The 15,346-nt window shown below is 43.3% G+C and overlaps 2 protein-coding genes across 2 annotated transcripts in view; both read left to right on the top strand.

The window, feature by feature from the left end:
• akap10 (A kinase (PRKA) anchor protein 10) overlaps positions 1–1,489 on the top strand; it is a 21,549-nt gene extending 20,060 nt beyond the window's left edge. The window contains exons 13-15 of the mRNA XM_030792785.1: positions 425–477; positions 842–937; positions 1,309–1,489. Of these exons, the coding sequence (XP_030648645.1) occupies positions 425–477; positions 842–937; positions 1,309–1,314 (155 nt within the window). The 3' untranslated portion in view covers positions 1,315–1,489. The remainder of the gene's footprint in view (positions 1–424; positions 478–841; positions 938–1,308) is intronic.
• Positions 1,490–4,077: 2,588 nt separating this feature from the next.
• lhfpl7 (LHFPL tetraspan subfamily member 7) overlaps positions 4,078–15,346 on the top strand; it is a 91,674-nt gene continuing 80,405 nt past the window's right edge. The window contains exon 1 of the mRNA XM_030793148.1: positions 4,078–4,392. Within this exon, the coding sequence (XP_030649008.1) occupies positions 4,078–4,392 (315 nt within the window). The remainder of the gene's footprint in view (positions 4,393–15,346) is intronic.

Below are 15,346 nucleotides of genomic sequence, written 5' to 3'. Positions count from 1 at the left end.
TTTGTTCTGTTTGGCTCTGAATGCGCTGAAAACGCAGCACTCAGGACTGATGAGCACTTGAGGGTACTCCATCACCAACACTGTCCATCTCTTTTTTTCCCTTTTCTTCTCTTTTGCTTTTTTCCTTTCTCTTTTTTTTTTTCTTTTTTTTGTGATGGGCCCTCATGCCTGTCCTGTGTCGTCGCGCTGTAAGAGTGCCCCTCTGCTCACGTTTTAAGTGACTCTGAGTGCACGTTGCCGTGGTGATAAGGAGGCTCTGGTGCTGAATGGTTGTGATGGGGTGGAGAAGGAGGATTTTCAGCTGCCTGCACAGTTTACCTTCTCACTTATTTTCTCTCTCTCTAACTCACTCACACACACACACACACACACACACACACACACACTCAATAACTCACCCACTCTCCCTCTCTGTTGTGCACAGGTTCCATGTTTTCCCAGGCAATGAAGAAGTGGGTGCAGGGAAACTCTGATGAGGTGGGTAGTTAATATACAACCCCAGCAAAAATTCCCACACCTCGGTATCACCATGGTACAATATGTACACATTCTGTTTGCCACTCAGCTGTTGTCTCTGATTATTGGTCAGTGGTCTTTAATTTTGTGTTTTAGTTTATTTTAGTGCAAACTTGCATTATGCAAAATATTTGTAAATTTCGTCAGTGATTTGGTCAGTGATTGGTCAAAGTGGTTACGCTGCACCAGTCACAGGCTTTGGCCATGCAAAGAAAGTAAACATGTCCAAATGACACGGGCAAATCTGATCCTGTGGAATAATATTGCTCCGTGTTTGTCTGTGTGTGTGTGTGTATACACACATTTGTGTTTGTGTATGTTTCAGGCTCAGGAAGAGATGGCCTGGAAGATCGCTAAGATGATCGTGAATGACGTCATGAACCAGACGCATCACGACAGTCCAGAGGTCAAATCCACCAAGGTAACGCCCTCGCGCCTCACTTTCCGCTATTCAACCTCCAGATGTTTGTTTTACCTCTGAATAACACAAAGAAACACAGTAATCCAATCTGGTAATGGGAACACGTCTCATTTTGTGGCCGTAGGAAGTGACTCAGATTGCTTAAGATCCCGTGTCACAAAAGTCTGTCCGTTTTGCTTCGCTTTTGCTGGCTTTATGTATTGAGGTTTTTACACTTCTCCTTTTATTTATTTATTTTTTTTGTTGTTGTTTCGACATTTTTTTTTTCTTCTGTAAAAGTGCAGAAGTTTTAAATCTCTCAAAGGCATTTCAGGGGTTAAACGTCTACCGCAGCGTTCTGATCTTCCTTCCTTTTCTCTGCGTCCCTTTAGCTATGACCTCCCCGCTCTCCGGTGAAGCACCAAAGGAAGGTTCCCTTTGTCCTCCCTGTTACGGTCCTGACGATAGCAGAGGCGGCCACCCGACCCTACAGAGACGAACTGCACATTATATTTAAAACCGACGTTAATCTTAACGTTCAAGTGAAGATAGAGAACAAGGCATTCCACGACTCTCCTGCAGCTCGAAGCAGCAGCCGCAAGAAACGTCTTCAAAAACGAACATTCAGCCAACGTTGTAAGATGTACCCTTCCATTTCTAGCACTATGAAGACTTTTAGCTGTATGAAGAGAAAAGATATGAAGAGAAAAGACAAGAGGGAGCACTCGAGCAAGAAAGCAAACAACGAAACAGTTACACGACGCGACGTTTGCCCCCGACGAGCAGAACAAATTCGCGCCGGGAGAGAGGGTTTTTTTTTTTTTTTTTTTTTTTGTCGGACAGCGGGGAAATCGTCTGTTGCTGCTTTTACCACGCCGGGCTGAACTGAAATGCACAGAAACTCGGAAAAAGGCCGAAAAGAACGAGTGATGAAGGCCAGCTTACCGCTGTCTTTCTCCTTTCACCTTTTCTTTTTTTCCTCGACACTCCTTCAGTCGTTCACACTCCCCGTCTCCTCCCCTACCTTATTCCTCCCTCTCTCTCTCTCTCTCTCTCTCTTCCTCCCATTCCTGTTTTTTTTTTTTAAAGAAAGTGAGAAAGGTTTCAAATATTTCATTTTCTTTTTCCTTTTAATCTGAAGACACAGACCAGTGGCTGGTTATGTACAGTTTTATTTGCAAATGTATCTGTCCCCCTTTGTCACCGCTGGTCGTCTTAGCCTGTTTAGTCAGTGAAGTCCACCTTTCTTTGTCTCATTCTAGTCTCGATGAGAGATACTCAGATGTTACAGTCAAACTGCAGTGAGCACCAGTGAACTCGTGGTCGCACAAAACACTCTGACACATTTTCTCCCTCCCCCGTCCTCCCTATCCTGTAGCGACCCCCCCCCCCCCCCCCCCATCTCCAAACAACATCTTGTCCACACCATTACAGACCATAGAGAAACTCCAGATGGACTGAAGTTCTAGTGCAATGTGAAATCTCCTGGCTTCTTATGGTTAAGGTAGAGGTTTCTGGTTTACCCATATATTAATGTATGTTATTTTTTTTATGGTGATTGTTGATTGGTTTTTTGTTCGTTTTTTTTTTTTTTTTTTGTACAATATGCCCCTACTATGTCTTAGCAAATCTAAAACGATGACCGTTCGTTTGGAAAAATGTACTCGGTGAACACAATGTTGATGCCATTTGCTTTCAAACGCATTGAAATGTGGAACTGAACCAGAAAAAAAGAAGACTTTTGGTACTATGTACCACTTATATGTTTTCTGACATATATGTGTACTTAATCTATAATATATTTAAATTGTGTTTGATTTAAATACATATATTATTGAACTGTCACGTGGTTTATCTGCTCTTTATTTTTAGCCGTTAAAAACACTACTTAAGCGCTTTGATAATGTTGACTTGAGAGAGTGGTTTCGAAAGGACTGAAAATTTTGATAGACCGTACAGAAAATTTGACTGTGATTTCCAGAATAAATAGAAACTTCTCCTCAGGGATTTCTCTTATCTCTAAATGCACACATGCTTCGGCAGAGGGCAGTGTCGTTTCATCTAAACCAATCACAAAATCAGGCGTGAAAAAACAAGCACAAAATTAGAGGGGAAAACCAAAATGTGATTTTTAAACATCTTACATTCCAGCCTTTCGATATATATATTTATATTTCCCACTGACTAATTTTAATCAAAATTTGCTCTAAAGTTCTCACAAGATTTATACGTCAATAATATTTAATATAGTTTAGTTTTAGGAGAAAGAATTCGAAATCAGACAAGTTAGATGACTAATAAGTTAGCAAACATACAACTGGTCGGCTACACGAAAATACGCATTTGAGCGTAACAGATACAACAAATACTACACATATTTACTACGGTTAAGTCATTTGGTGAATAAATTATGCAGTTACTTCATTGTGCTGTAAGTAACAGGATGACTGAATCGATGGGCTAGCTTTCCGGATGAGTGTTTCTTGGTAAAATACCATGCAGATATTTGATAGATTGTTTGCACACACGCAATTAGTTTTGAAACTAATGTTACTGAAAACACCTTTTGTGAAGAGGCAACGCCCACTTCCATTCTGGTGGTTGAAAGGCGCGTAGCCCAGCACGCTCACCAACTTGAATTGAACCTTCCTGTTGCCTATTGGTAACCATGCGCACGCACGTACGCTCTCTCAAAACAAAACGACGAACGCACGAATGATCGGACAGGATCGAGGATATTAACGGACAGACTACAACGCCAACGACACTTGTTTGTTTGTGAATAAATTTGGACCAATTGGGATACTATAATTCCACATTAAGCTGCCAACTGCGGGATGACAGTTGCGCTCTCCCTGAGAGCTTGCGTACTGGGTGTGACAGATGTCTTTTGTCCTTCACCTGGCTTCACTTCTTAACAGAAAATAAATGTGCCGGGCTATGAGACTTGAAGCGATCTGTTCTCTGGAATTATTACACTGACGTTCATTAAAAGTTATACATCTCATGAGTCGGTGTGCTCCGGCGGCCGAACCAATGACTAGAGCGTTATCTCTCTTTCCACTCAGTCTCCTCGAAACATTAAATCATTCTTTTCAACTCTGATGTAACATTTTCAAGGGGACGTTTCATTCCATTTCATCTGGGCGAGTGAACTCCAAATGCATTCATTGCTTTTTCGGAAGCAGAAAGAAGCCGGCGTTGGGATTGATCTGTGTCAGAACTCGTTGCCCCACGCTGCGAGGATGTTCAGCTGTGTCGGATGCTTTTGGGTTCTCCTTTCCGCTGCCTTGGTCGCGATATGCAGCTTCAGTTTTATCTCTCCCGCATGGATTGTGAAAGACCACATGAGAAATAAGGATTCAGTCAGTTTTGGCTTACTGTGGCACTGCTCCGAATCACTGGACCACATGTATAGATGTTACACGTTTGGCGGGCTGGGGAAATTTGCAGAGATTCCCTCAAGCTCCTGGCAGGTAAAGACGTAAAGATGACTCTTTTTTTAAAACGTATGCTGCTGTTTTATTCGTTAAAATATGCGAGAAAGTGAATCTGTGGGGAAAGTAGGCTAGGGAAACAGCTGCATTTGTATGGATAACGGCCGCCGAATCACCTAAAATGACTTCATATAAGATAACGGTCCATGTTAGCGTGCCGACCATTCAAACTGATTTTCTGTATCATTCTACGTCCAAATCCAGTGGCCTTGGGAACGCGTAGAGAGAGAAGCGCACGCTCAGACCACTTTAGGTCCGATTGGCTGAAGTAGACAATTTTATATATTTGTTACAGTGGTAATCAAATTGTAACCTGTTCACCATATTTGTTGGCTGCAGCTGGCATCGCATGGATATTTTCGGTCATAGGACGTGCATGAGCGCATTGCTCGCGCTAAATAATTTACAGCGCTGAATATGATTCAGAATCAGGATGGGTCCACAGAGAATACTATCGTTACCACGGCTAGAGCAGTCAGCGGCAGTGTGTCAGGACCGGTTCCGCTGCCGGCTCTGTTGAAAGGTTACTGCAGTACCAACAGTGAACTGTTCTAGAGAATATGACTGTCTTTATCAGAAATAAAATATCTCCATCCCCTATCTGGTCTAGAACTGTTTGAGACAGGGAATGATTCTGAATCAAACACACAACAAGAAGTTTATCTCAAGCCAGTGGTGGAAGGGTCAGTCTATGGGGGCCTCTGAAAATGCCATTACTAACCAGAACTGAGTGGTGTGTACCAGCAGAGGGCTTTGGTTTAAAAGGCCAAGCCGAGATGATGCTGTTAAAATGTTGGCCGTGCATCAGAAGAACACCCCAGGGAGGAGCAGTGTGGACCTCATTTGTACATTTTGTGTAGTTTATTGTCTGAGTGCTTAGTTTATGAATATTGAGTAGCCCATCTGTTTTCTGTAATACTGAAGATCAGCTCGCATTCCACTGTATATTTTGAAGCATTTCAGAACACCCTCTCTCTCTCTCTCTCTCTCTCTCTCTCTCTCTCTCTCTCTCTCTCTCTCCCTCTCTCCTCTCTCTGTCTCTCTCTCTCTCTCTCCCTCTTTCTCTCTCTCTCTCTCTTTGTCTGTCTCTTCTCTTTCTTCCCTCTCTCTGAGTGCGCTGAGTGTGTGTAGACACACACACACACACACACACACATTTGACAGTTTGAACAGTTTGAAATCCTCTCATCTCTGTAATGTCTAGAGCAATAGGCTACACGCAATAACAAAGATCACTGGATATGAAACCAGCAGAAAATGTGAGGTGCGTTAACAGCTGTCTTGTACCTATGGCAACAAAGCTTGGGCAAGATTCATCTCAGCAGTTCCAGGGTGATTTACCCAAAGTTCAAAGAGTTGGACACATAATGCCACTGAGTCCATAAGCGACAAACATCACCGTGAACCTAAGAAGCCACAGATGAGAGAACCTGTTCATTATAAACAGAATGGATGGCTTTTAAAATAGTTTCTGAGTGATTCACATGCTGTCAGCTTTGATGTGTTCATAGAGAATAGATTTCTCAAGGTTTCGGCACCCTCTAATCAATGACTAACATGTATGTGTGATATTCTATTGGACTGTGTAGAGTACGTTTTTTCAGGACTGTCATTGTGGGAACACACAGACAAACACACACACACACACACACACACACACACGCAACTGGAATCTCAATGGCTTTCTTTTTTTCCTTTTTTTTTTGTAACTAGTCCTTCCAGGTTCTTTTCAGTTCAGATTACGGAGAGCAGAAAACAGGCCAATTTCAAACCCCATTGTGTCACAAAAGCACTCTCCTCACTGATGAATCCTCGCAAACTCAGAAGTTATGATTTATGTATGAAGAGCAACATTTGCATTTGAAAGAAAATATTAACAAATCGCCATACTTTTTTTTACCTCTGTGAGGATTGTGAAACGTGGAGCCATGGCTCCTTTTTCTCTTCTCTTTTCTTTTCTTTTCTTTTCTTTTCTTTTCTTTTCTTTTCTTCATCCAACTTCAGGAAAGCGAGAGACGGAGGAAGTAAACAGTCTGGTGATGTTTACATAGCTAAATGCCTCATAGCTGAGAGGACACTTTGCTTTGCTGACACTGGAGATGTTTTTGGAGTTATTTATTAATGAGCTTTGTTAGTACTATCTCCGAGTGAAAGGTTTGCATTTATTTCTCCATTATCTCTTGCGTTCATGTGTCAGCCTTTCGCCCCTGTGTTCGTTACTATCTAGAGCAAATATCAAGCTCACTGTTTATCATTACTGCTGGAAGGGTTTTTTTTTAATTCATTCTTTCTTTCTTTCTTTTTTTTTTTCTCTCATACCGAGCCACCTGAGATGTCATGCAATCAGTAGCACCTTATCGCTTCAGGAGAGATGCCCCCCCCCCCTCCTTTTTTTTTTTTTTTCTTCCTCCTCCAGAATCTTGCACACGGTTGCATTTTTTCATATACAGAGGCATATGCCTGAAAGGCCCTGTGTGGTCCCATGCAAAGCGGTAGACTCCCCCTGACCATTAATATAGGGAGAAAGCGGGCCATTAAATTTTCATCAGCTCCGCCCCGTCCCGGGGTCCCGCCACGACTCATTGGCGTGTAGATTACGCCGGTGATTTCTCTCTTTCGCCCCCAGATTTCGAATCCCCACGTTTCTCTACCTTCTCATCACTACCACTGGCTGGTCACAATCTGTAGATGACAGATAACGTGATTGTCTTATCAACCAGACCCCGGAGTGTCTTGTCAAGTACAGGGAGGGTCTGTGTTTTTCACGTGTAATACAAGGAGTTAAACTGATCCGACTCAGTGACTCTCCGTATATGCAGCAATACAACACATCACATTATGGGGGCGCTGTTCTGAGGCTTCGCTACGTGTTTTGTTTACGGTTGTGCATGTTGAAATTTGACGTAGATTTGACTACATTTGTTCTTAGGTTCTGAGTGTCTGAGGTTTAGAATCCCCAATCCTCTGCTCGGAGCTTCCATAAAGTACACGCTCTCTCTAGAACAACTCAAAACAGTAGAAAAGCAAAACAAGTGCTTTAACTTAAGGTTCCTGGATGCTACTGAGTCTCTACTGTTAAATTCTGTGGCTTTGCGCTTGGGTTGTCAGGAGATTCTGTGTGGTAATCTGGACAACAGGGTTTCAAGTTAAAATGGCATTTTGGTCATCAGTTTTGTAAATTTAGTCAGCTTTGGATAGTCAGGTCGATCACCAATCCATACACTTAAACTAACAACATCAGACTGATTATCTTCATTAACACTGATTTCCAAATACGGCTAAACTGTCTTTTCCTGTTCATAGCCGTAGCTATGAGAGGTCCTGTCCTTTGGTTTTACAGCACAGATAAATGTGTGTTCATGACTTATCTGTGTTATTGACCTTTGTATGATCTATGGAGAATCAGCTACAGTAGAGCAAGAACTATCTATCACTCACTCTCTTTCTCTGTGACTTTGACTTCATTTTTTTGTGTTTTTTCATGTGCTGTGTTCCTATCTGTTTATCTCTCCACATCATCACCTCCTCTGTGTTGGAGCTTCTGTTTGCTTTGCCATGTAAAACCCAGGGCTCTCTGGGTGTCTACGGGCACTGCCAAGCAGCATGAGAAGACTGGCAGGCGTGACACAGTGACTGAAGCTGCTCTCTCTCTGCAGAGAAAGGGGGAGAGAGAGAGAGAGGGAGAGAGAGAGAGAGAGAGAGAGGGAAAGAGAGAGAGAGAGGTAGAGAGAGAGAGAGGGAGAGAGGGAAAGAGAGCGAGGGAAAGAGAGAGAGAGGGAGAGAGAAAGAGAGGGAAAGAGAGAGAGCGGGCTTAGAAACTGGGTCAAAGGAAAAAGCTTCCTCTTTTATAAGCTGTTGATGGATGGGATCAGTGGGAAAGAAAAGAAACTTTGGCTCTTGGGTCAATCAATGCGTTTTGTCACGATGCGAAATGGGTTTTTCCAGGACTACATAAAACTTCAGCCACTCAGTCACGCATGTCAAAACTGTCACATTGTCATCGTGGACGGAAAGAAAACTCCAAGACATAATGGATGTAGATTGGCTTATGTGTATTCCTGTGTTACTTTCTGCTCTTTTTTATATATATGTACATATTCCTCATATATGTACATATGTACACACACACACATAGATAGATAGATAGATAGATAGATAGATAGATAGATAGATAGATAGATAGATAGATAGATAGATAGATAGATAGATATGGATAAGGATGTGGGTCTGCTTTATACATTGCCCAGACTCGTTATAAACAGTTTGAGTGAACTTGGTGTCCTTGTTCCCTGTGTGGAGCAGTGGGATCTGACAGGTCAAGAGTTGCTACTTCACATTAAGGGAAAGCTCTCATTGGCTGCTACTGTTGGAGTCAGAGTGTGAAGGAGGTGGTGGTGGTGGTGGAGGAGGAGGAGGAGGTGATGGAGGGGGAGGAGGAGGTGCTTGCCTGCCAGAAAAATGTTCACTTAAGTTGTTGCCAGCTTATGTGATCACAGGACAAGCCGGCGTGGCTGGGCCTGGCCGGATTAACCCAGCCCTAGAGCATGCTGGGTAACACTTCATGGCTTTTACCATCGAATTGGCAGCTGATTTTGAGCGTTAGCACGTGTTAAAATGTGTGTGTGTGTGTGTGTGTGTGTTAGCGCATGGCAGTGCTTCTTGTGTAGATGAATGCTGTTCAGACTCCAGGCAATAATGAGAAAGTGTGATGACATGAGTTCACTTGGTGAAAAGGGCACATTGACAGTGTGTATGGTTTGAGGCCTTTCTCACATTATGAAGATAAAACATGTCCCCTAAATCTGTACAGCATTTCAGTCTTTCTCTGTCATGCATGTATACGCGTGTGCACGCATGCGTGCACACACACACACACACACACACACACGCACCTGCTGAAAGAGATACAAAACTCCCTGATGTCAAAGATGTAAGATTTAGATTTAGTTCTTCTATTTTCAGAGAGAGATGAAGAGACAGGGACAGAGAGAGAGAGAGAGAGAGAGAGAGAGAAAGAGAGAGAACGAACAAGAATAAGCAGCACTAACTCAGAAGTTCACCAAATGGAATATACAAGAAGGTTACCAGTCAGTCCTTACATTTCCCATTCTCTCTCTCTCTCTCTCTCATGCGTATGCAGAAATGTCTTCTCTCTGAATCGGTTAAGACCCCTCTGCCTGCGGAACCAAACCCGCCGAAGCCCTGACCGCTATCTCGCAGGCCACACCGACGTCTAATAAAATGATGGATGGATGAGAATCGGTCTCTGTCTCCCCGAGACAGAGCAAAAGACAGAAGGGAGGAGAAGAAAAAAGCAGCAGAACCCAGTCGCCGGTTGAAAGCCCCCACATATTAAAATGGCACTGAAGTCTATGGATTCCCTGTCAGTGTTGTGAGAGATCTACAGCATCTTGGCCCCGTGCGGTTATACAAAAAAAAAAAAAAAAAAAGAAGCGAAGCATGATTGGAGAATAAGTCTTAGGATCGAAGCTACTCTCTCAGCTGTCTGTGCAAAGGGTTTGGGAGGTTTTTCTCCCAGTAGATTTACAGTGTCGTTATAGCGAGCGATTTCCTTAAGGCCAGTGGACTGACTCCTCACGCGTATATTTCCCTTTGAGGAGGTTCTTGTATTTCCCTTTGATGGGGTTCTTGTTCTGCGTTCCCACGGCGATGGAGGTTTCACGGAGCTGAGGTGGCTGGGCTGTGTATGCATGGGTGGAGGTGTGATGGTGACACTATCAGGGCAAATGCTGAGCAGTGTTCCAGCATAGCCCCGGGAGAGAAAGACTGACAAAAGCAGACAGAGAGAGAAAGAGAGAGAGAGAGAGAGAGAGAGAGTGAGAGAGAGAGAGAGAAAGAGAGAGAGAGAGAGAAAGAAAGAGAGAGAGAGAGAGAGAGAGAGAGAGAGAGAGCGCGTAAAGGAAGGAGAAAAGGTGATGAGGACTATCAGAACAGAACTTGGGAGGTGAGGAAATCGCCCCCCCTGGCGCCCGCCGGTGCCCCTCTGCTGTATTCTGACTGACTTGATACATGTTGTCATGTCCTCTCCAGACAGAGATGCAGCATGGCATCATGTTTTACACACACATACACACACACGGTTGCCAAGGCAGGCTGATCTCTGGTGAAACAGTGATATGATTGATAGTGGCTGCTCAGGTCAGCGCAGATCCTGTAATTAGACGACCAGGATCTCCTGTCCAAGGAAGCACGCCACCCCGCTGGCTACTGGAGACTGAGCATAGGACAGGGGGAGAATGGAAGAACACAGATATAGTGGAATATCAGGGGTGAATTATATAGAAATAAAGAGGAAAGGACTGAATGAGAGATAAGTGCTTGAGATAAGCATTCAGAGACCTCTTATTTAAGTCCTATTTTTGATGAATAAACAAACAAACAAACAAAAAACCCCCCACCTAAATAACAATGTAATACACAGCGTTGCTGGTTTAAAAAAGAATGTAAATAAATGATTGCCCGGCCATGATCAAAACTAGGAGACAACCAGTTCATTAGCAGTTGCTTTGAATACAATGTACTGTAGCATTCCAAATGGAGAAAAGAGAGAAGGACAGAGAGAGAGAGAGAGTAGTGTGAAGGTTACTTCAGTACTGTTCAGTCTGGTGGGGACGAGCACATTTTTCTGTCTCTTTTCGCGACGCATTTCAGTCAAATGTTCTGCTCCACTGTCTGACATTTGGTGAATCCACTGATGGATGTGTTGGGTTTCCAAATGTATGGTAAACGTATGTCCAGTATACAGCCTGTTGAGTTTTTAATGTATGACGGAAAGGATCTGTATACATATTGATTGCACGTACGTGGAGTTCAGTGGATGGGAGACGGGACTATAAATTGTTTCCGTTGACACAGATGTAGTGCTTGCGCTAATCTGAATTGACACGCTAGAATTCATAACTAAGATAAGCAGGGTGCGATGCGCTCACACCAGAGCACGCATTCTGTAACCACAGCATGCCTGAGTGACGAAATTTGTGAATAAATTGGTAAATAGATAAAGAGATAAAAACAGATTAGAGTCCTTCAACAGTTTTTTTCCTTTTGGGAAATCAGGTTAGAAGTGTGTCTGCCAAACCTGCTGTCATACGAATCCTTGCATTCCAAGTTCCCGCTTCCCAACGGCGTAACGATAAAAAAAACGAGCGATTTAAAGTGAGGATACGCGGGGCATTGTAGCGGCAAAGGTTGTCAAGACACAGGTCCGTGCTGTTTATCATAACCACAGCTTCTCATACATATTTGTTGGAATTTAATGTTTTTTTTCGGCGTCATTGATAACGCACGACAGATGAGATTTTTTTTTTTTTTTTTTTTTATCCTTTGGGACCAGGCGTGCGAGGAAACGGATGGTGCTCTCCCGTTTTCGACATCTGTTGCGGAGATATATGCAGGGAATGGAAAAGCAAAGGAGAGAGGGAATTAAAGTCGTATTTTGAAAGCCTGGTGAATAAGCTAGATTTGCGAAAATTGGCCGAGACACTCATAGCCACTCGATACAGAGGGCTGTTCTTGTTGACCGTGAGTGGCCGCGAGGTTGCAGTTGAATAGACCAAAAGGGAACTCCCCAAAGGTACGAAAAGCTTAAACACGGTCCTGGCAAAAGTGTTTAAAGGTCACCTCGATGTTCAATGACTTTGACAGACTGACAGACGTACAAATCCATCTGCACAGTTATTGCTTTTCCGTTTAATTACAGTAAAGCCCCACTAAGCAACAATAAGCAAAAGGTCAGTGTGAATCAACAAATTATTCTATTGGTTTAAACGATCCTTATGCTCTGTCACAGACGGTCCATTCAACCCTTGTGGGTGGGGGGCTGTGAGGGGTGTGGAGGGGGAGTCCTCTGGGGGTTTGTGTCTGTCAGGAATGTGCCTGATGTCGTATTAAGTCCAGCAGGCAATCCAATCTGAAACCAATTTGGTTTGTGCGATAGAGAGAAACCAGAGCATTTTGTCACAGGGCTAAATTCATTGGCCTTGGGATTTTTAGATTTGTCCTGCTTGGCTTGGGGTAAGTGGAATGGGAGTACTCCAAAGGGGGGGGGGGGTGTTGGGCAGGGGGTGGAATTGAACCATCCCACGGAACATTTGCCTCCTCTGTCCGGGCAACTTGTGACGGAACGATTAGGCACGAAAAAGGGACAGATGTGAGATGATGAACGATAAAATGATCATGAAGACAAAAATCAATCATATGCACTTTAGAGTGAAAGGTTCAGTTAAGCTCCAGACAAACCCAGACCTGTTTTAAGTGGTAAAAGTTCATCGTCTTAAGCGGTAAAAGTCAAAATGTCAAATGAGCTGAAAAACAAAACAAACAAACAAAAAAAAAGACAAGTGCTCCACATTAGAAGAGATTTTGCATAGTCTGTGCTCGGAACCATACGGCAAACTGTATTTTTTGGAGCCATTTCTTCTTCTTCTTCTTCTTCCTTTTCTTTCTTTCTTTCTTTTTAAATGGTTGTTCATCGTATAAGTTATTCGAAACTGAGTTTGTACTTTGTTTCTGTGGAGTGCACTCACAGAGTCACTGCAGATAACATCGACAGCCTCAACCTTGAACAACAATCTGCCATCCATTGATTTTTTTTCCTTCAACTGTTACATTCAAGATCTTGTTAACAATTCAGCATTCCTCTTCACACACATGCAAAAATAAGAACATAACTAAAACTTTTGAAAAATAAATAGGTAGAGAGAGAGAGAGAGAGAGAGAGAGAGGGGAAGGAAAGTCAGCACAAAAGAAAGAGGAGGACCGATGACTCACGGGCGATCGACAGCCATAGTCAAGAAGAGAGGAACACAGTGTTAGTGACAGGGACGAGGGTGATGGAGTGAGCAAGAGTGAAAGAGAATAAGAGCGCATACACCTCCTGAGCGGTTATGGGGAAGAGTGCTGACTCAAAGCTTTTCAAGACGCTCCCTGTCCATCCCTTAAGCGGCCTGTCACCTCCCCTCTCTCTCTCTCTCTCTCTCTCTCTCTCGTCATACGGGACCCAGAGGGTACTTCATGTATTGATTTAACCGGGAACCCAGGACCATCCTTTACTGTAAACGATTGTTCACTTTGCTTGACGCACAGGGACCACACGCTGCCCTGAGCTAGTTTCCATCGGTAGTCCATAACACAGGGCCCATTTGTAATGAGCACAAGCAGGTGGAAGAGAGAACACTCAACCGCCCGTGGAGCAAGTCCGATAAATCGTAAAAGTCCCGAGGTTCAGTGATGGATCCCAAAGGGAATAAAACAGCTTGCAGGAGGCTTTTTTTCCCCCATCTCTGTCTTCTGTCACTGTTTTGGTGGGAACCATATACCATTTAGTCTAAGCTCAGCTATGAGTGTTGTAAATTTGTGTAATGGAAATGCCGGAATGTTCTAGATAGCGTGCGTGTGGGAAAAGTTGGAATCGTGCAACTGGATTGTGCACTTGGCTGTAATTTAGTAGATCTTTCACTAGTAAGCAAAACTAACACACACTGACTCAGAAACATTTTTTAAACTCTACTCCAAACTATTTTCAGGGCTTGACCATCAGTAAACACCACAGAACTGGAGGAGAGACACGCCTCCTGGCTCCTACCTCCCCCCACGATGTGACAACTGGGGTTTGTATTGTGTATCTGACAAGTAGGACACACCTCCTCAAAGTGAGGCAAACAGACAAGTTACAACAACAAAATCCAAACACTCACTGAGAAATCCTCAAAGGTTCATCCCCTATACAGATGCGACTGCTGAAAGTTTGGTCTAGAAATAAACAGACTTTCATGTGGGACGTTGAAAGTTTTCAAACCATAACAAGGTCACACACAGCGTTACTGTATTTCTTTAAAAGAAAAAAAAGGGAAACGATGACGTATTACATTGACTAGTATCGTTAATTCAAGACTCTTGGACCCATAGAGTGATTATTAATGAGGCCGATCCAAATCTGTGCAATGGACATGAATGAGGCAATTAGACACATAGAGTGGATGTGAATGAGACAGACCTGTAGAGTGGACATGAGAAGGACAGTTAGACACACAGAGTGGACATGAGAAGGACAGTTAGACACACAGAGTGGACATGATTGGGACAGTTAGACACACAGAGTGGACATGATTGGGACAGTTAGACACACAGAGTGGACATGAGTGGGACAGTTAGACACACAGAGTGGACATGAGAAGGACAGTTAGACACACAGAGTGGACGTGAGTGGGACAGACACACAGAGTGGACATGAGTGGGGCAGTTAGATACACAGAGTGGACATGAATGAGACAATTGGACACATAGAGTGGACATTAATGAGACAGACTCATAAGGTTGAGGTGAATGTGATAGACTCATAGAGTGGACGAGTGGACATGAATGACAAACTGCGCCAAAGTGATATGTTATCCATCGTGGTATGAACTGCTAAAGCGATGGTAGTCCACCCTAAAGCAGAAGGGTTTCAGACTGACGCATTACACATTCACTCCGCTGTAACTGCTGTGTCAGATCTTGCCGGCTTGTTTCTGGCATAATAAGCACATTGTATTATTTTCCCGTTGGATATTCGTACTTGTAGAGAGATGTAATTTGTTTTATACATTCAATGCCCCACAGTCAGCGAACACAGCATGGCTCGGCTTTAAGTAATTAGAGGCTGAACTCATTGTCACACATAATTTGAAGAAAGAGAAATTTAGCCGAGTGCGTGAACGGTCTCTGGCAGTTTTTTTTTTTTTTTGCCTTTGCCACTTGAAATTCAGATGCTCTTTTAAAGTGTTTCATCAGAGAGAGTAAACGATATTACAAACAAACTGACGCAACTTTAATTTAGAGTCGGTAATTCGTTGTGTCTTTAACATTTGAAATTGGCCGTTCTCGTTTCTTCCTGACACGAATAGCAATTGGCCCTTGAAGCTCGCTGGGGACC

Source organism: Chanos chanos, chromosome 15, assembly GCF_902362185.1.
Source record: "Chanos chanos chromosome 15, fChaCha1.1, whole genome shotgun sequence".
NCBI lineage: Eukaryota > Metazoa > Chordata > Actinopteri > Gonorynchiformes > Chanidae > Chanos > Chanos chanos.
The sequence above is the reverse complement of the archived record's forward strand: the minus strand, read 5'-3'. Positions and strand labels throughout refer to the sequence as shown.